Genomic DNA, 21442 nt, shown 5'->3' with positions numbered 1-21442 from the left:
CGAATTAACTTAAGGTATTGGACCCGTAATGGAGTACCTCCTTTTTGAAGAGTATTCAATTCCTACCATAAACCTACTTTGAATGCAATTTTCAGAAGTGTGTGAAGTTGGCGAGAAGTTCGACATTCGACATTGAACATTCTATCTCAGAACGACATTGGACATTTGAAGCGTGAAGTTGGCAATAAGTTAAACTTTCGACATTGAACATTCGATCTCAAAACGATATTGGACATTCGATACCAGAACGACCTTGGATATTCGATTTCAGAACGACATTCGACATTCGATACCAGATCGACATTGAGCACTCGATTTCAAAACGACATTCGACATTCGATACCAGATCGACATTGGACATTCGATTTCAGAACGACATTCGACATTCGATACCAGAACGACATTCGACATTCGATTTCAGAAAGACATTGGACATTTGATACCAGATCGACATTGCACATTCGATTTCAGAACGAGATTCGACATTCGATACTAGATCGACATTGGACATTCGATTTCAGAACGACATTGGACATTCGATACCAGAACGACATTGGACATTTGATACCAAATCTACATTCGACATTCGATTTTAGAACGACATTGAACATTCGATTTCAGAACGACATTGGACATTCGATACCAGAACGACATTGGACATTTGCTACCAGATCTACATTCGGCATTCGATTTCAGAATGACATTGGACATTCGATATCAGAAAGACATTGGACATTCGATACCAGAACGACATTGGATATTCGATACCAGAACGATATTGGACATTTGATACCAGATCTACATTCGACATTCGATTTCAGAATGACATTGGACATTCGATTTCAGAACGACATTGGACATTCGATACCAGAACGACATTGGACATTCGATTTCAGAACGACATTGGACATTCAATTTCAGAACGACATTGGACATTCGATACCAGAACGACATTGGACATTCGATTTCAGAACAACATTGGACATTCGATTTCAGAACGACATTCGACATTCGATTTCAGAACAACATTGGACATTCGCATCTAGAACGACATTCAACATTCGATTTCAGAACGACATTGGACATTCGCATCTAGAACGACATTGAACATTCGATTTCAGAACGACATTCGACATTCGATATCAGAACGACATTGGACATTTGATACCAGATCTACATTCGACATTCGATACCAGAACGACATTGAACATTCGATTTCAGAACGACATTGGACATTCGATACCAGAACAACATTGGACATACGATTTCAGAACGACATTCGACATTCGATACCAGATCGACATTGAGCATTCGATTTCAAAACGACATTCGACATTCGATACCAGATCGACATTGGACATTCGATTTCAGAACGACATTCGACATTCGATACCAGAACGACATTCGACATTCGATATCAGAACGACATTAGACATACGAACCCAGAACGACATTGGACATTCGAATCCAAAACGACATTATTAGTGTCAGTTGGCACCGATTGCCAAGGGAGAACATCGTCACAAAGTCCATGTCTTTTTCAATATTTAAAAATGGTCGGACACTTTCAGGAGCACTCGCAACTTTCAGGAAACGGTGCCAAGGGAGCAAATGTCGTCACAATAGTCCATGATTCTTTTTCATCATTTAGAACGTTCTGCGACACTTTCAGGGCCTCGCAGACTTTAAGAAACGTTCGAAGAGAAAACATCGTCATAATAGTCCATGTTTCTTTTTTAAGTATTTGAATGTCTACGACACTTTCAGAAGAATCGCAGACTTCAGGAAACGTTCAAGGAGAAAACATCGTCACAATTAGTCATGTTTTTTTCAATCATTTAGAATGGTCTGCGAACTTCAGAAGGCTCGCAAACTTCGGAAAACGGTGCCAGTTAGAAAGCACGACAGCAATCCAGTGTAATTTTCAACCATTCAGACGGTTCTTCGAACATTAGGAAGACTCGCAGACTTCAAAACTGTGCAGAGTGATAACAAAACCAAGTAGTTCTGTTTCTTTTTAAATCATTTTGAAACAGTCTGAGACATTTCAGGAATTCACAGACTTTAGAATCGTGCCAAAGACATACTAGTCTTTTTGGATCGATTTGTTCCAATGTCGTTTTAGTTCGAATGTCATGTCGGTTCTGATATCGATGTCGAATGCCGTTCTGGTATATCGAATAGTCGAATGTGTTCTGAAATCGCACGTCCAAGTCGATCTAGTATCAAATGGTCCAATGTCGTTCTTAAGATTAAATGTCGAATGTTTGTTCTGAAATTCGGATGTCCAAGTCGTTCTGGTATCGAATGTCGAATGTCGGTTCTGAATCGAATGTCCAATGTCGTTCGGTATCTATGTCCAATGTCGTTCTGACAATCGAATGTCCAATGTCGTTTCTGAAATCGAATTAGAATGTAGTCTGGATATCAAATGTCGAATGTCGTTTCTGGTATCGAAAGTCCAATGTCGTATGAAAATCGACTGTCCAATGTCGTTCAGATGCCGAATTACAATGTCGTTCACGGTTTGAATGTCGAATTCGTTCTGAAATCGATGTCGATGTCTTCTGAAACGAATGTCCAAAGTCGTTCAGTATCGATATCAATGTCGTCTGGATTCGAATGTCCAATGTCTTCTGAACTTGAATGTCGATGTCGTTCTAGATGCGAATGTCCCAATTCGTTCTGATGTCGAATGTCCATGTTGTTAGTAATTGAATGTCGAATGTCGTTCTGAAATCGAATGTCCAAAGTCGTTCAGGACGAATATCCAATGTCGTTCTGGTTCGAATGTCCAATTCGTTCTGAACTCGAATGTCCATGTCGTTCTGGTATCAAATGTCGAATGTCGTTCTGAAATCGAATGTCGAATTCGTCTGAAATCGAATGTTCACTGTCGATCTGGTATCAAATGTCAATGTCGTTCTGAAATCGTTTCCAATGTCGTTCTGAAATCGAAGTACCAAAGTCGTTCTGGTATCGAATGTCATGTCGTTCTGGATTCGAATGCTTATGTCGTTCAAATTGAATGTCAATGTCGTCCTGGATTCGAATGTCCAATGTCGTTTTGGATTCGAATGTTCAATGTCGTTCTTAATGAATGTCAATGTCGTTCTGGATTCGAATGTCTAATGTCGTTCTAAATGGAATGTCGAATGTCCTTCTGGATTCGAATGTCTAATGTCGTTCTAAAATTGAATGTCCAATGTCGTTCTGGTATCAAATGCCCAATGTCGTTCTGAGATCGAATGTTCAATGTCGAAAGTTAAACTTATTGCCAACTTCACGCTTCAAATGTCCAATGTCGTTCTGAGATAGAATGTTCAATGTCGAATGTCGAACTTCTCGCCAACTTCACTCACTTAATTTTCAGGGGGCGTAGGTTCAAGCCCCACTAGGACCAAAATTTTTTTTCTCTATATTTTCCTTTTTTCTAGTACGTTTTGACTTCTTTTAAGACTTATTATGGATGTATTGTACAGAAGTGGAAAATTTTCAATTTATAAGCGATTTCTTCCTTTTCAAAGTGAATTTACCTCTGAATTAGGAGGGGTAGAGTTAGACATCTTTAAAAATACTGGGTTACATGCGGTAAAAGTTTTTTTTATTTTGCCTTCATTCTTTAGATAACATATTGTGGAAGAAATGCAGGTAGGCTTTACTTCTGCCCCAAGAATATTTTTGAATGAAATGAGCAAAATTCAAAACAGACCCACAGGATTCGACCTTAATTTTTCAATGTTGGAGTTAGAAAACTGTCTCATTAAATCTATTTACTTGAGGCACCCTAGAAAAAAATGATAGTTATAGTTTTATTTTGTGTTTTATAATTGTTTAACAATAGTTTGATGTTTCTTTTATCAAAATTAATGCTGTAATGAATTCTCTGCAAATGTTTTAGATATTTAGATAGTGGCCATCATACTGAAATTTGTCTCTACTTGAGCTTGAGGAAATACCATAAATTATACAAAATTTACAAAAAAAACAGCACAGTAAAAGTTGTTTAAAATTTGCAACACAGCGCGAAACACAGTCAACTTTAAGTATATACCAAGCAAATGCCATTTTTTAAACATTACTATTTGGGGTCCAGTACCTTAAGGAAAATAAAACGATATTTTGCAATGTTATTAAACCGATTTGTTTTCTTTAAATCTTCTTCAAGAATCTGAGCACGTCACCAGATTTAGAAATGATACAGCGATTTGTTTTGTTGTATTGTGTAAATTCTTAGAATAATAGAAAATCTTTAAGTTTAATTCAAGCGTTTTCTCTGTACATTTGACTATACAGCCACTTGTTTAAAACATGGGCTATCATTGTTTGAACACTAGTGGGAAACAACAATTACTTCTGTCTAATTGAAACAAAGTGCAGATAATTATGGATACAACAGGTTGATATGCGATTGAATAATTAGCACTTAATATATTGAAGTTTGGCTTACCTTATAAAACTTGTATAGTTCTGAATTAAAAATTCGAATAATAATGTCTAAACCCAAAAGTTGATACTATATATAAAACTCTCACAAATTGTATTGATTGTTGTGCAAGGACAACATAAGTGTAAATGTTTATCTATCTTATTTTAAACGTTTGAAGTAGAATTCAGTTAGTTCATTAAAAGAGTTAATGATGATAGTAATGACGCGTAAATTTTATTCAGCACAAAAACACCAAAGTCTAATAATATATAACAATGTTGCGTAGAGTTGATTAGGGTTCTCTCTTACCCGCAAGCAATGAAAGATAGTTTGATTTGCCAGTTGATACGGTGCAGTCGCTTTGTTTGGATGGCTGAGCTTCATTTTTTTACAAACAAAAAGTTGACCCTGTAAATCTTATCAAGGTCTAATATTTGGAATTGTCTGTATGTTAATGAAGAAATATCCCACTTGAAATTGACCTTGCCTCTAAACGGAGACATCTTGTTGTAAAATGAATGAAAAGATATGAAAACCCGAACAGAAGTTTTCGTAGGAAAAACTTTTGAATGTGAAAAAAATCAGTCATAATTACACATTTGAAAAGAAAACTGTTAATTTATTTCAGTTTTAGTAACTCTGTAAACTTTTTAATACAGTACTGTAATATAAGGATATAATACGTATCTAACTATTTTTATGCAGGAATTAATTTAATAAACTCGCCAGCATTCGGCATTTTTCAAAGGAACACAGACGTTTCAACAGAAATTTAATTACAAATTTATACCACACGGTAGCATTTTTGAAGAAAAAATAGCTGTCGTTTCCTGAAAGTTAAGTTATCTTTATATACACCGGAAAAATGGGATCGAAAGAAAGTTTCCCATTTTAGCAAGAATGTTTACAACAATGAGCATACTTCGCAAAATAATGACCCAGTTGCATGCCTCCTATTTCTTTAAGAAATAAATATGTAACTGAAATATACCACTCTTCCCTACTTATATCAAGGAACTTCAATTCGTCTTTCCCACTGAATAAAATTCTTTCTACTTAATTTCATCAGATAAATGTAACAAAGAGACAGCGATCACATAAACTACCATTAGAATAGTTTATTTCAATGAATATTTTATCATTGCATGTCTTACAACGTTGGCCTTGTTTTGATTTAGCCCAGTTATATTCTCTATGACTTGTTTATAAGCAAAGCAAAATCTTTTGTATATTCGCAAAACAACCCCTTTGTAGTCGCCGTATGAACACACAAATAGGGGCATCATAGTAATAGGTTGCATGTTAGAGCCCTGGCGCGGGAGATCTCCCTGGTATTTTACATTTAACATACACGTGGTAGGTTTGAATATTTCATTGGAAATATAGCTACTTGTAAAAAGGGAAATATATTTTGTCCTATAAATATACTTCTAAATCAGATTCTTGTTAAAATATAAATATTGGCAATGTATAAATCGGCATGCATAAATTAAGTTCGTCTTTCTTTACTTTTGGAAAGATATGACAGACAAAGCACTTACCATCATTATCAAAAATACACCAATTTAACGCGACATGAAAGACGTCACAACAGACAGACACATAGCACAACCAACCAACACGAAATGGAGAAATAGAAGAGAAACAGATATCCCTTGAGTTGAAACAAACGTGATAATGTGGTTGCAGAGCTTTCATCTAAATCACAATTTAGTGCACGAGTTTTGATAGGAAATGCAGTGGTTTATTTGTCTTTAGATAGTCGTTGAAAGCCGTACTGACTTCGATTATGAATATTTCTGTCAAATACGGTAAATCATCTGCTAGTTTCTTGTCTAATGTTATATTATGTACATAACGGTTTACTTTGCGGCTTTATTCCACGTGGACCTGATATAAAATACGTCACTCTAAAGGTCTCCGAGGGTGGTAGTAGGATCAGTTTGAATTGTTAAATAGCTTAAATAATGTCAAGGTCATGGCCGAAATTTATTTTCTTTGAGCAAAAATCAGGCAAAAATCACAATTTATAAAATAAATGTCCGTAAATATTTCTATATGGAAAGTTGCTAATGCTAATGCTAACTAACGTATCTCGAAAGTTTAATCACAGTCTATTTGTCAGTAAAGTCAAAACTGTTTTATAAATTTGACAATTTCTTGTTACTCACTTTTATTCGTGAGTAAATCAATTATTCACTTATCCCTTGTTACTAAAACTACAAATACAACAAAAAAACGAATAGGATACAGGCAATTTTATTTGACACCATTTCGATTAACAAAACAATTGAATAGTTTATTTCAATGTATTCTGTATACGAAGGAATCTTTGATTTACCTGAAAACTACTAAAACACTGTAAAGCAACAGCAATAAAAAGACACCAAAAGGTGCCTATGTTAAGAGAGAAAAGAAATAATAACTTTAACATGTCCGAAGCATTGTGATGATACTCTTATCACGTGTGTAAAGATTACATTTTACTTGGATTTGATCGTAGATACCCTGTGTAAAATTTCAAACTTTAAACTAAAATCAAAGTAAATCCATAAAATATTTCAATAAAACTTCAAAATTTTGTAGTTTGTAGCATCATCTGTGGCATGCCAAACAAAATTTTTGAAATAATATGATATTTATTTCTAAAGTTACTATATGTTCATAAACAAAATACTCGTTTAAACCAAAGTGAAAACTGGCAGATAATTGAAAATTCAGCTCTCTGTAACCATTTTAAAATAACGGGCGGGTGGGTGGGATAAATTGTTGTAAGTAAGAAATAACTTTCTGGTGTCAAATTCTTGCCTCGAGTAACTAGAACACTTGTAATGCAAGTTTTAAATACTATACACTGACGCTTAATCACGAAAATATCATGCAAAGCATGATCAAAATTGCATAAACAAAATTATGGTAAAGACTTTGAAGCATGAAATAAAGCATGAACTGGAATATAGTAACGATGGGAATCGTGAATAATTTTATTCAAAATAGCTGAAATGTATAATGGAAAATACCCTTTAAAAATCGTTTTTGACGATCAAGATATTTTTAAATGTCATAAGTTCCTATTCCACACTCGGTGTTCTTAAGAATGATTTGTAACATCAATGATATTGTCTTATTTCTGAAGAGCAAAAATGATCTTGTTGCTGTAAATGTGAATCAAACAGTAAAATAAGACATCTGGTTATGTTTTCGGAAGAAGCACAAATTTGGGAGATATTGAGAGTTGGTTTTTCCGTGGAACATATATTCAACAGACAATCCATAATAAGAAACTTTACGGTGAATGGAGACATTGACTATCGCGTGAAGAAACATTCGAATGTATGTTCTGTCAATTTTATCCATGAAGCCTGGTTCTTAGTGTTATACAAGATAACATATTATTGTTTAAAAAAGCAGAGTACGGTTAGTTACCTTTGTGTAATGGTTTACGGCTCATGATCTAATATTAATCATTTAGGCTTCTCGGATCATTCACAGCGTGATATGAATCAAATGACATATTTCTATTTCGAAACAACAAGTTTATGAAGGTTGCTTACTTCCATTATCTTAAGGGCGACTTTTTTCAATACGTATTACAACATTCTAGTGTTTGAAATGAAGTAACATCCTGTAAATTATGTAAAATTGTTTTCAGTCATAGCTGTGTATTTTGATCTTCTCGTGTCATTCAGCACGACTTTTATGTTGTGCTATTAGTACTGTTTAGTTTTTCATCTTGAGTGGTTCCAATACACCCGATTTCATAGCTTTGGGTTTTGTATAATCACCCCTTAGATATGGTGCCTGCTTTTAAATTGTGTCTTTTGACATGCAGGCTCCATCATTCTGTTTAGTTCTGCCCATTGTCTTCTGGTTTAGGACAAACCCATTTTTAATTTGGGACAATACGCCGCTTTTCATTGAATTACACACTAGTAGGTTCTATGTCACTGTCGTATTTTTTTGCACTTGTAACATGTGTAAATGTTGAGTTCTGCTCAATCCGGGGCTAGGGTATCCTGCATTTCCTCTACCGTCCATGAACAGGCTCAATCAAACTGAGCCTGCAACATTTTCATTTTTTGTCGTGTTGAGCGACCTGTGGAGTTTCCACTTCTTTTCTATTTTACATTGTACAAAAGAGTGACGTGATACGACATAATTGGACGTGGTACATGTAAAACAGTCATTGACAGTTTCTGTAACACGCTATGATTATAAACTATCTCGGGAATTATTGCATCTAATGTTGAATAAAACATAAAACAATTACTTAACCGGTTGATGCTATTATAATGTTACGTAGACCACAGCTGACAACAATTGATAATTTAATGAATACACTCTAACGACATGCAATGTTGCAAAATCGACTTTGAAAAGATCTGATGAATGAGTTTAGAAAAATCACCTATATGTAAAATTATTCAAAACGTCTAGCAGTGAAAAAGTTATTCTCAAGAAATATATGCAAAAGATATCTTGCATTAACGTTACAAGGCCTGCATGGCTATGAATATTAAGCATCGGTTTTGTTTAGACAAAATGCACGTGCATATTAAGAGCTTCACCAGAAATGTAAGACGGACAACCGCTTGCACCTGCAATACTTTGTGATTTTAAAAAAAAACAACATAATTTTTGTCTTGAACATTAAATGTTCAATTATCAGTAGCTATAATGCAGAAACAGGCTCGTATTCGTCTTTTTTATTTTCGTTGAAATTTTCCAGAGACATAGCAGAATGACCAAATGGCTCGCATGAATGATATATCTGCCGTCATATGTGTGTTATGAACTAAAAACTGTGGTGAAGATATGCATGCGCTTTCATCCAAAATGCGAAGTTAGTTTTTTTTTAATATATTTTGCACATCGCTACCACTAAAGACGTCTATGTGTATGGGTTAACTGATTATTTGTCAATGGCCCTTCTTTTCATGATACAACTCATCTCCATGTCTTATCTCTGTTCTTCTTATCTATGTTCGTCTTTTCTGGTCCTTAAGCCTCGTTTATTTTTTTTTCACATTACAATCCCTCGAAATATTCGGTCTCCTTATGCACTATTAGTTCTCTTCTCTATTTATCAATTTACACTTTGTATATGCTTATCTTGAACTTGTTCTCAGAAAATGATTGAGTCAGCGAAAGATGTTTCTGATAGTAATTCTATTATCCAAATAATGAAAGAAAGGCCTTTTATATTATATTACCAGAAATATCTTGTGAAGTACATTTGAATATATCTCGAGGAAAATATCCCAACAAATAAGAACATACCACTTTTATTTCCAAACTTGAGATCCGTGAACTAGTGCAAAAACAAAAAGAAAACAAAAATTCATGCCCACAATATCAAATGATTTCGCGGTATATGTTTTATTTAAGTTGAGATATAAACTCTAGGAGGACCTGAAGTTTTACCAAGACATTGAAATGAAGATGTTGATATTCTGACAGAACAACTTTGAGAGATTCGTATTCAGATACGCGTATTTTTCTCCTCTTGTTTGGAATAAATCTTCAGCTGAATTGGCTACACATTTGGTTTGATTGAGCCAATCCATGGGAGATAATAGCCAAGTGCAGCACCACTTACACACCCAAGCACTGGCTAAAAGGTTGTGAAGCGGATGAAATTGTCCGAAACTTTAACAACTATTCTAATATGCTTGTCCCTGTTAAAACACGCTTACACTACACAAATGTCACGTAAACGTGCGATGACGTCATTGTTTTTGTTGCGACCAAGAAAGAGCGCCACTATATTTTATAAACTGTTTTAGATTAAGGGCATATTAGAATCGAAATAATTTACAGCAAAGCCGTGTTTTAACAGTGTATATACTAGGGCGGTAATACGTCGTACAAATAATTTCACTTGTGCTGCGCCCTCGTGAAATTATTACGTCCTGCGTATAAACGCCCATCGTGCATAAATAGTGTTAAAACACTCTTTTGCTATAAATTATGTCTTAAATCATTTATACATGCTTACGTTTACTGAGTGAATGATGTTACGTTATACTGGATGAATTTTCATACCCTGGTTGCCCAATAAAGAGTTATTTTAGTACATTGTGTAAGCATAGATTTTCTAAACATACAAAACGCATGATATGAATATTACTTATTGCATTACATTTTTCAAAGATTTATATTGACAAATTTAGCAGAAATTTTTTGTAAAATTATAATTACCTCCCTTTGCCGATGTTGTTTGTGAAACAAAGATAAATCGAAAATAAATTAATTCGGAAGTTACATTTGTTTTAAAAGTTGCCATTTTTCCAGATTGTTGAAGAATTCCAATATCTATCAAATGCAAATACAAGTGTAAAACTCGAAATTATATTGCAATAAAAGGGAATAGGTTGTATCTCAAACGTTCATATTAAAGGGGATGGTAACTTAAAAAACGATTAAACATAATTATATTTTCTATCTTGTATAATGGGGCTTTTTCCGTAAAAAAGTCTCTAACAGAATAAAGGAAAACTGACAAAAATGTTGCATGATTGTATTTGGCCACCTTTAAGCTAATTTTTTATCCAAATGAACTGAATGGCTCCACAATCACCAAAGGACGTGAAAAATAACAACACCGAGTTTACGTACAACATACGGCACTTCTAGACACCTCTTGTGATATTGTGAAATCCACTAGAAGATCATGCCGAAGCACATGATGCAGTAAAGTATAATATTAAATGAAGACTCGATATAACTGAGACTGTTCTTTAGAGGTATATGAAATGTAACTTTTGTTTATTGGACGTTTTATTTACTTGAATATTTGACCAGATGTCAGGCAAAACTATAACTGAATATATTTATTTTGATAATTTCAACCTAGTTAGCCAACTATTGTGTTAAAAGCCCTGCTTGTCTGACATTATAAACTGAAAATGAAAAACAGAATTGTAAACAATAATTGCTTTACATTCTTTAACATAGAAATAAAAGCGTTATGACACTTCAGACTTTTGGAATAATAAAATGAGCCGTGCCATGAGAAAACCAACATAGTGGGTATGCGACCAGCATGGATCCAGACCAGCCTGCGCATCCGCGCAGTCTGGTCAGGATCCATGCTGTTCGCTTTTAAAGCCTATTGGAATTGGAGAAACTGTTAGCGAACAGCATGGATCCTGACCAGACTGCGCGGATGCACAGGCTGGTCTGGATCCATGCTGGTCGCATACCCACTATGTTGGTTTTCCCATGGCACGGCTCAAATATTTCAAACAACTCTGCATGGTAATCTATGTTTTAATAAAAACGATACTTTTGGATTCTTAAACTCTATACTTGTTCCTTTGCCAGAAACGTAACAATCAAGCTAATTTAAAAGAATACACTCGTTAAGATATTGTCCAACCCAGAAATTGTATCCTTTTTAGTCCGTGTAGAAACATTTTTGTCGTCAGTCGTTTTGTAATGGTCTAATCTATGCCTGTTATAGTGCCATCTTTAAAACTCAAAACAGCAATCTTCAAGTGTCGTGTGGCGGCTGTAAAAAGTCTCCCCATACTTGAATTCAATGTTGTTATATTTTCTGGTCCTTTGGGGTCACTGAGTTCATTCAACATATGTGTAATAAAGTTCCGCTTAAGCCGGTTCTAGGGGTCGTGAAAGATATTGCACATTTCATTAACTCTCATGATCAGACTCAATCAAACCGAGTCTCCTTTTATTCTTCTTGGTTGCATTCTTTTTACAGATTTTATTATGATTCCTCTGCCGTTGGTGTGTTCTTTATCAGTTGTCACCGGGTTAACTGATATATATTCTAAACAGATGCTAAATGTGAAAACCAACATGGAAAATATTGCTCAACAAGGTTATCCTCAGGGTAATATCTAATCTAGGAAATATATAATTCTGTGCCATAGAAAATGTCTTGTCCTCAAACTCCTTAATTAATCTAATTCCCTTCCTTTGTACATGTTGTAGTGGCATCATCCTCTCATATTCTTTAGGTTGAGCAGTAATTTACACCATACTTTTCAATATGGATTCAAATAGAATAACGTTTAGACTAGCCTTTTTCCGTTTTATTTCAACCATGTTTGTTCTCTTTGTATTAAGGAAACACAAAATGTAACGGTGATGGTATAAAAAAAGGCACTTCCTTTTCTTCATGCACTGAAAGAAAGTGGCAGTTTTCTTGAATTTTGAAAACTAACATTTTATTCACTTGTTTCTTTTAGTGTGTTTTGGAGAATCAACTTCGTAGTAAAAATGTGGGAAACTAAAATTTTATTTGGAAGTATTAACGAGGAGAATTATTTTTTATCCGCATTTTACGCTTGAATGAATATATTTTTATTTCGTAATACGTTAGGTTTAAATGTGTAAATGCAGCTACAATAAGTCTATTATAACCCAACAAAATGAATATTTTAAATGATCAGGCAAAGAGGTCGTACGCCGCGCGATGTAAGAACTAACTTGCGTCATGTTTGTAATACAGACAAGCACGATTTATTTTTCTAACAATCATGTACTTATCCGTAGTGTGTAAAAGACAAAAAGTAAAAGTGGAGAAGTAGAAATGATTGGCCGACAGAATCTACTTTATACCTCTTGGCGCAAACGTCAAACTTAATTCAACAACTACATCGGAAATACATATTATATATGAATGTTTCTGTTCGGATACTTGGAAAAACAATTAAAATGCGACCAAACTTCTATAATAGAGTACGTACGGAAATATGTGTTTGGACGTCGTTGACCGTTTGCACTTATTTATATTTGTTAAGTCCCTGTTGCTAATGTGACAACCTCCGTTTAAATGAATATTTTTTTCGTCGAATTAGATATTTATTTGTTTCAAAACGAATGCTAGGTGCATTGCACTTGATACTCATAACAAAATTGTACGTTTCACGAAAAGTGTTTAACAAATATTTAAAAATAAAGAAAGCTACAAAATACTTGAATTTTTTTAATGAAAAGAAGCTTAACCAAAGCCTCGTTTGATAATGGATGTATGTAGGAACACGGTAAAACCCATTGACGCATGTTTTGTCAAGAAGAGTACTTCATCAATGAGTCTAGTTCTGGAATAATCAAGTTGTGATTTCTTTTTCAGTTTTGAAATTGAGTTGGAAATGTTTGGACAAAATAATACAACTTAATGAAATAATCAGTTTATATTGAGAACAAAATTTGTCTTTCGTTTATACTAGCTAATGTATCTAATTGATATTCACATCGAATTCAGAAGAGTAGCGATATTTGCATTGCAACAATACTTTATTATACCCGACAGGAAGTTGCAGGGACATATTATCTTAGAAACCCATTAGCTATTACAAGTTCTAATTATGTGTCATTGAGGAAACTTAAAGACACGGAAATGAAATTACTTTACATATCTCTATTTCACAAGAAGAAGGTAATCAGATTCCCAGATGTGTTTGCTTTCTGAATTTAAAAGGCAAAGATAGTAAATACTAAAGTAAATCAAATTAAAAGTACCACTAAACGCAGAGCTCTACAAATGAAACCAACTGTTTCTTATTATTTTCATTTATTAAGTATTACATGTACACAACAAATACATCCCTAGAAAAGAGCGCTTTTTGGTTACTGAAATCGCTATTTGAAAACAAAGTGTTTTAAAACGGTTTTATTGAAAAGGTATAGAGGAGAGTGGAAAAGCATTCAAGGTGAACATCATACATTTTGTATTCTTTTCACACAGATGCATTTCCTTAAATATAAATATTATACCTATGTTGGTGACTGACTTTAGTTTTTTGTCACTGAGGAAGATCATTCCGTTTGCGAGACAGTACTGCTGTCTGTCTCTTAACAAAACATAGCAGCATAAGATGGTATATCATTACAATCAAAATGTCTGATTGGTTTGGACATTTTTCTTTTTTTTTCAGGCGTCAATGTTACAAATTATCAGCTGTTAACTTAGGACAGAAATAATTTTGGTAAATTAACAGAGGTTTGCTCACAGAAATGTTTTGCACTATAAAGATACATGAATTTGGATATTTTTGAAAAATTCACATGTAGATTGAATGGAGATTCCGATTCAAATTAAAATTCCTATGCTTATAACAGAAACGTTCTTTTTCACATTTTGTTGAAAGGAATGTTTATGAGAAATATTACGTAATATCCTTTTAACTTGCAATTACAATACGATATATCATTGTTTTTTAAAGGTTCCTTTTTCTTCGATATGACATTATTTCAAATAGTTGTTCCTGTTGTTCCTTTCTCTATTGACAAATCAGGGTATTTGATAGGGTTCATTTTCTAACGTAATGTCCTTTTATCTTGGAATTACCATACGATATGACACTGTTTTTGAATTGTGTCTCTTTCTCTATTGACAAATCAAGATATTTGATCGGGTACATTTTCTTTCGTAATGTCATTTTATCTTGGAATTACCGTATATGACATTGTTTTGAATTAAGTTTCTTTCTCTATTGACAAACTAAAATAATTGATAGGCTACTGTTTGATCGGATCATTTGTCATGTATTTACGCGAGTTTACATATTGTAAATGAAATGACATAGCGTATTATATTTCCCTTCATATTATTGGTAAATGATAAAATTAAACCGTACATATAGTTTATAAAAACATATTAATGTTCTTTTAAACAGTTAAACAATTTGGATCTCTTCATGGGACTTTTAAGGTCTGCAGAAAGAGAAATTCTATCAGCGCACAACATTGTAATTAACAATCTGACTAGGCAGAATATTTATTTGACAAGCCTGGAAAACTTTATATTCGATCAATGAGTCTCATTTTGCTTGATTAGTTTGCTTGCGCAAATGAGACAGTTAGATGCTACGCTATGTTATTAAGTAACATACTAATTAACTGTATTGATGTAAGTTACACTTTCATTTACATAAAGCGATTTTAGGTCTATAGAGTTGTTCCAATGTGTAGCTACAATAACGGCTAAGTATAGTATATTACATTGCATTGTTACAGTATGCTCCTACTTAGAAACCTTTTAGTTTTATTTGTTTTGTTTGTTTTTAATTCTTATTGTATGGGAAAGAATTCGCAATATACATCATTTATTTGTAGACATAAACTCAAAATATCTTTAAGTATATACCTCCTAAATTTCTGTCTGAAATACAGCTGAATGTATTTCACAAACGAATACAATTCCTGTATTCATCGGATGCGGGAAAATATTCAATAGCGATACTATTTGCATTACTTTTATCTAAACTGATTGTAATTTTGATTTATATACAAAAGAAATGGGTATATGTATGTGATGAAAAAGAAAAAAAGTACCTTGATTTACGATGATCCGTTTGGCTCTCGTAGATGTTTTCAGACCATGTAATTATCTGCGAGCTGGGTCAATGCCTGGTACAAAACCAACTCAAGCCGAATACAGCATTGCAGAGAGACTATTTAAATAACCGTATTATTATACATGCAAATCATATTTTAATATTGAATCTTCCTTAGACTCTTTGGAAGCACTGAACAGGGCTCAGGCAGTCCTACAGGTCATTACAATATAAGACTCTAGTGTCAGAGCGGTAAATGTCACTGGCTTGGAACAAACGTACACTTCACGGCCTAGAGTTAAGATTCTTCGCTGGCTGCTTTTCAATATGATATCATTGTCTACTTCTAGGGTTATCTTTTACACTCAGTTACATTTATAATAAATTTTAACAAATTCAAACACATATGGTCACTGTTTGTTTATCATCGTTTTAATCCAGTTTGTTTCAAATATCATAGCAAGAGGTTAATTCCGTACGACATAAGTTCAGGTCTCTTGAAATTATATTATAATGGTTTTACATGATTTTCTCATGATTAAAGGTAAAATACATTACTTATATTCGAACATAACAACAATAAACAATGTTTTGCCATACATTCAGTTTATATAAACAATGATACAATGCATCAAATGAACCATTTATGTTTTTATAACGGATGAATGCATGGACGCCCGCAGGTATAGGATATTTCGTACACACGTAGTGCGTATTACGTCCGCACGTAATAGCTTGTGCCTAGTACACATTTGGCCTGCGTTGCGTCTGCGGAGCCCGTGGACTGCCCGTATTCTACCCGTATCCTCCTTTCCGTGCAGCCTCTGTGCGGAGGCTCCGTAGCCTCTACGGTTTTGTTTAGCGAAAGGTTATACAAATTTGAAAAAAGAAATCGTAATACCGTAGCCCGTAGACATATCGCAGATGGCATTGCACAATCATATGGACATCGTTTGGAGGCCGCGTGCTGATCGTGCCGCCAACGCACGATTTTCCGTACACATGGTGCCCAAAAGAAATTGTAGGGAGATTGTAGACCCGTGGACCTTCGCATGGCCCTCTCACAGCGTCCGCAAGGTTGCCGCTCACTGCCTGTGCAGTACCTATGAAATCACACGGATATTGAGCAATCATCGCACGGCAACTCTACAGCGGCCGCATCATTATATTTATTAGCCATAAGTTTTCATTATTGGTCTCTTCAGAGAAACGTCGTACGATTTCCGTGGGAAGCTTACGGAGAATGCACGGCAACTGCACTGAAATTGCACGATTTCCGTATAATCTCCGTGCAGTGTCCGTACGGATTTCTCCCGGCCTTCCCCCGAGAGACTGTACAAAAAAAATGGAACGATGCTCATATATAATGTGAACACATACGCCGTAGCCCTTAGCCACCTATGTAGTCCAACTCGTGGCGTAATTATCACTTTCATTTCATTTGAGTCTGATATTACGTCCAACTCAGCCGCGTCCGAACACAGGCGTTATCATTAGTGATTAAAATATGAACATGAATTATAAGCTTCATAGTATGAAAAACGAACGAAATATTTTAATTTGCTGAGGTAATACATTTATCTCTTGAACAGAAATGTTATTTGACATATTCTGCATAAAAAAGTATAGAAAAACAGCTATCAAATATACATGCATGAACGTACAGCATTTAGCACAGTGTGAAGTCGTACTCGATTTGTTCACCAAAGTTTATTCCGGGTGTTCGTGAAGGAACAAGCAAATGAGAATATATGTGAATAGTTTTCTCCCAATATTTGTTTTGTCTTCAAATTTTGTAATTCATCTTTAGACCGAGGTAAATATACAAATAATATTGCGCTAATACATTTAGAATTAGCCTAAGACATTGAGCTCATCCGGTACCGGTACCTGACTATGAATGAAATGCGCCAATAGTGACGTAATAAAGCTGTGACGTCACCAATGGCGAAAAACAAATCGATAATGTAGGTCAGTGGGTGACTTTCTTCAGGAACTACGAAGTGCTCAGGACGTGACATATCGTGTATTTTACAAGACGAACACAAGAATAATTTGCTATTTGAAATAATTTTCTTTTCGCCATTAAATCATCATTATGCTTGCAATCATGTCTGAAAGACTGAAGTACCTAAATTACGCCAATTTTTAATAGTGGCTGCTTGTGACTCTGTGGACGGACCGTCAGGGGAGGTAACTAGAGTCACGGATTGGGACTACCACCTATGATGCCCCAAAACCCGTTACAGTCAAAGTTGTAATGTTGTTATACTCTTACGTGTAAACATAATCATAATTCAATACATGTATTGTAAGAAATTCATATTAATAGATAGATCTGCTTTTATGTTAGTTTTATATATTTAAGTTCGTTTGTCGTAGTATTAGTGGACAATAAAGCTATGAGCTATAATATTTTAAAGGTGTGATATTTTAAGACAAAATCGAAAAAGCTGCCTCCTTTGCACACAAGAATGTGAAAACGGATGCGCATATTTATAATGTAGTCACATACCTTTATCCAGTTCGATATTCCTATAATTGCTGCAAATTATGACAGCAACTTATATAATACACATTGTATAACATAAACTCAAGTCAGGTAACAGCTTGTAGAAATCTGAGTTTACAAAACTCTGGCCAAGATAAGTGTAATGCATCATTCTAAATATATAAACAGTTACTACTTATAAGCTATATTACACAAATACCTTATAGTATGTTTATATTCTCAAATCATTATGTACTTTTATGAGCGCTATGTTGAATGCCCAATTGCCTCAAGTTCTAGTTTCATCGACAATAGAAAACAATTTAGTAAAACTTATTCAGCAAACTATATTTGCATATTTATACAATAACTATTATTGAAGGACAGATTGTAATATCTATCTTAACTTTTGAAACCTGATAAGTACATATCTTTACATAACATTGGTGGTTACTACTGTCTTTGTTTAATATATTGATGTATGAAGACATTAATACGGTAGTGCTTAATGTTACAATCGTTTAAAGTGCTGTGAAATTATCAAATCTCCTTAGGTCTAAAACTATACGGCTATTTCGCGGAAATTTGAGTTCATGGATTTTGATTTTTACAACTGAAAAATAACAACAGATCAAATAAACATACCAAAGAATAGATGGATAATATTCATTGCAACGTGTAAATGTAAAGGCTGTTTCACTAATTGAAATGACTGGGCTGCTAAAATATATCATATTGTTAACTGTTTCTGGTGGCTGGACTTTTTCTCCTGTGAAAGGTAAAAGTTTCATTCTTTGTATATTTCTAATATACAACGAGCGCTGAAGTACAAAAGTAAAAGTTAAAAGTTAATCTTATTTATAATTAATATCTCTTTTTTTAATCATGGCTTATACCATAAAATTCTATCAATTATTGCCAACTGTAATCAAAGCTGGTATATATTTTTTAAAAAAGATTTTTTCTTATCTTTAAAGATATCCTGTGCTATTGTGCTATTCACCTAAAAGTTGTTACTCACAATTAATACTGGGGTACAGTTTTCAGTAAAAGTTTCTGTTTTCTTTCTAACTAACCTTCCCAATGCTTACAGACATACAAAGAAAGCTTTTTAAACACACATTAAAGTTGAAGAAATGCCTAATATAAGTTGGTTGTATATCGCCGACACATTCATAACGTTGACGGATTTTTAAAACTGGGCCACTATTGAAAACGACATGGTAGTTGAAAATGATAGGAAATGGTTGACATCGGAAGTGGAAATTTCAGGGTTTATGACGTCATTTACACGCTGTTCAATTATGTCTTTAGCAATTAACCTGTTTAGTGGATAATTCTTTTCTATGGCTTAGGATATGATGCATGATGATATATCTTTCTGGTCGGGAAGGGAAGAGACATTATCAATCAGAATTAAAGTTCAAATAAATATTTTAAAATGACTTTAAGCTGGCTGCCATTTTGTTCTGTGTTGCAATAGAAACAAAGGGGTTGCTTTTTATCAGATATTGGAATTTCATAACTTTTTCATTTGGTAGCATATTTTGAAAAGTTTTTCACTGGTAAATGATTCATTATGTCCCTATCAGACAGAATGAACGTAGGAACAACATTGTCCTTTTTTTTCTCATTTACACAAATATTCAAACTAACTTTCTTATCATAACAATATATCCGTCTTAATACTAAAACTACTTAATAATATGATCTCCATTGCAAATTTATGAAATTAAATACAACCAAAAGAAACATACAGTGTACAAATAATTTATTGTATTCATGATTTTATCAATATGTAATATTATCTAATCTAGGCTATAAATCTACTACCATTTTATTCTCTACAATAAGATCAAAGTTATCAGTTTTTCAACATTGCCACTTTAACATTATGAAGGCATCAAATAATCAATTAAATCTATTTGAAACATGTACTTTAACGTCATAAGTAAAAAAAATAAAGTAAGCTTTAAGACTTAAAATGAAGATAAATGGACTTGAGGCATCTGCACTGCATATTTTGACTGCGTATGTAGGAAAGGAAAACCCGACATAAATCTGAAATAAGATTTGTTTTGTATACACAACAACTGCAGAATTCTCATCTGATAATCTCTAAACTATTCGCATCAATATTAGGGAGACGATTCTCTGAACTGTCGGCTTTTATTGAGAAATGTACGTTTCTTCGTTTGAATAGCCCAACATAAATGCTATGGTTCACATGAATTGAGCCGCGCCATGAGAAATCCAACATAATGCGTTTGCGACCAGCATGGATCCAGACCAGCCTGCGCACCCGCGCAGTCTGGTCAGGATCCATGCTGTTCGCTTTCAAAGCCTATTGCAATTAGAGAAACTGTTAGCGAACAACATGGACCCTGACCAGACTGCGCGGATGCTCAGGCTGGTCTGGATTCATTCTGGTCGCAAACGCACTATGTTGGTTTTCTCATGGCGCGGCTCAAATGTTCTTAAGGGAAGTAAACTATGTAATTACTTTAGAAATGATATACAACAGGAAATCAGAAGGAGACAAAATAACGGATTTACAAGTTCAAGATATGCATCTGTCAAGAAAATGTAATTATGCGAAACTAAAATTACCATTGCAATCACTAAGACGAACGTCTTGCATGTAAATTGTATTTTATTTGCATTTATCAAAGGGAATCATGACAAAGTAATAGTCACATGGTCTAAAACCTTTTTGTTAGTAATGCTGAACGTATCAATAATGTTTATAATTATGGTTATTAAGAAGATAACAATGAAAATAAGTACAAAAATGTTATGTATGTTATGGTGCAAAAACAACAACCATCTAAAAGTGAAGTCCGCAGCAGACAATACATTGTAACTAAGTACAAGTAATGTCGAACATACTAATCAACTCAACTGTAGGTTATTTTTGTTGCATATACTGCATGGTTATCAAATGTTTCTTGCGTACCTTTTATTGATTCCACACCGTTTTTGGTTATATGGCGACTTTCTAGATTTGAGGTAGAGGAATACCGGAATATCCGGACATTACTATTACAGACGCATGTGGACACATGGTAGAACCAAAGATCTTCAATAAGCCAAGTGATTCAAATCCAGCGGCCTTAACCACTCGGCTACAGGTGCCATCTAAAATCAGTTTATACAGAAGTCAATAAAGCTTTGATATTTTCGTTTTCGGTTTGCCTTTGGCTTACTAGTAAGGTG

General features: G+C 34.2%; 1 protein-coding gene across 9 annotated transcripts in view; it reads left to right on the top strand.

Annotated features, from left to right (window-relative positions):
* Positions 1 to 21442, top strand: part of LOC123522921 (acetylcholine receptor subunit alpha-type acr-16-like) — a 253605-nt gene that overhangs the window by 143213 nt on the left and 88950 nt on the right. The window contains exon 1 of one of the 9 annotated variants that reach the window (XM_045300451.2): positions 18680 to 19004. The exons of 7 other annotated variants lie outside the window; for them this stretch is intronic. In XM_045300451.2, coding sequence (XP_045156386.2) covers positions 18935 to 19004 — 70 coding nt within the window. In that variant the 5' untranslated portion in view covers positions 18680 to 18934. Of the gene's footprint in view, positions 1 to 18679; positions 19005 to 21442 lie in introns of those variants that run through there. One more of the 9 variants, XM_045300442.2, reaches the window with a different exon arrangement.

Source organism: Mercenaria mercenaria, chromosome 8 (assembly GCF_021730395.1).
Source record: "Mercenaria mercenaria strain notata chromosome 8, MADL_Memer_1, whole genome shotgun sequence".
In the NCBI taxonomy this organism is placed as follows: Eukaryota; Metazoa; Mollusca; class Bivalvia; order Venerida; family Veneridae; genus Mercenaria; species Mercenaria mercenaria.
Note: the sequence above shows the minus strand (reverse complement) of the source record. Positions and strands in the feature narration are given on the sequence as shown.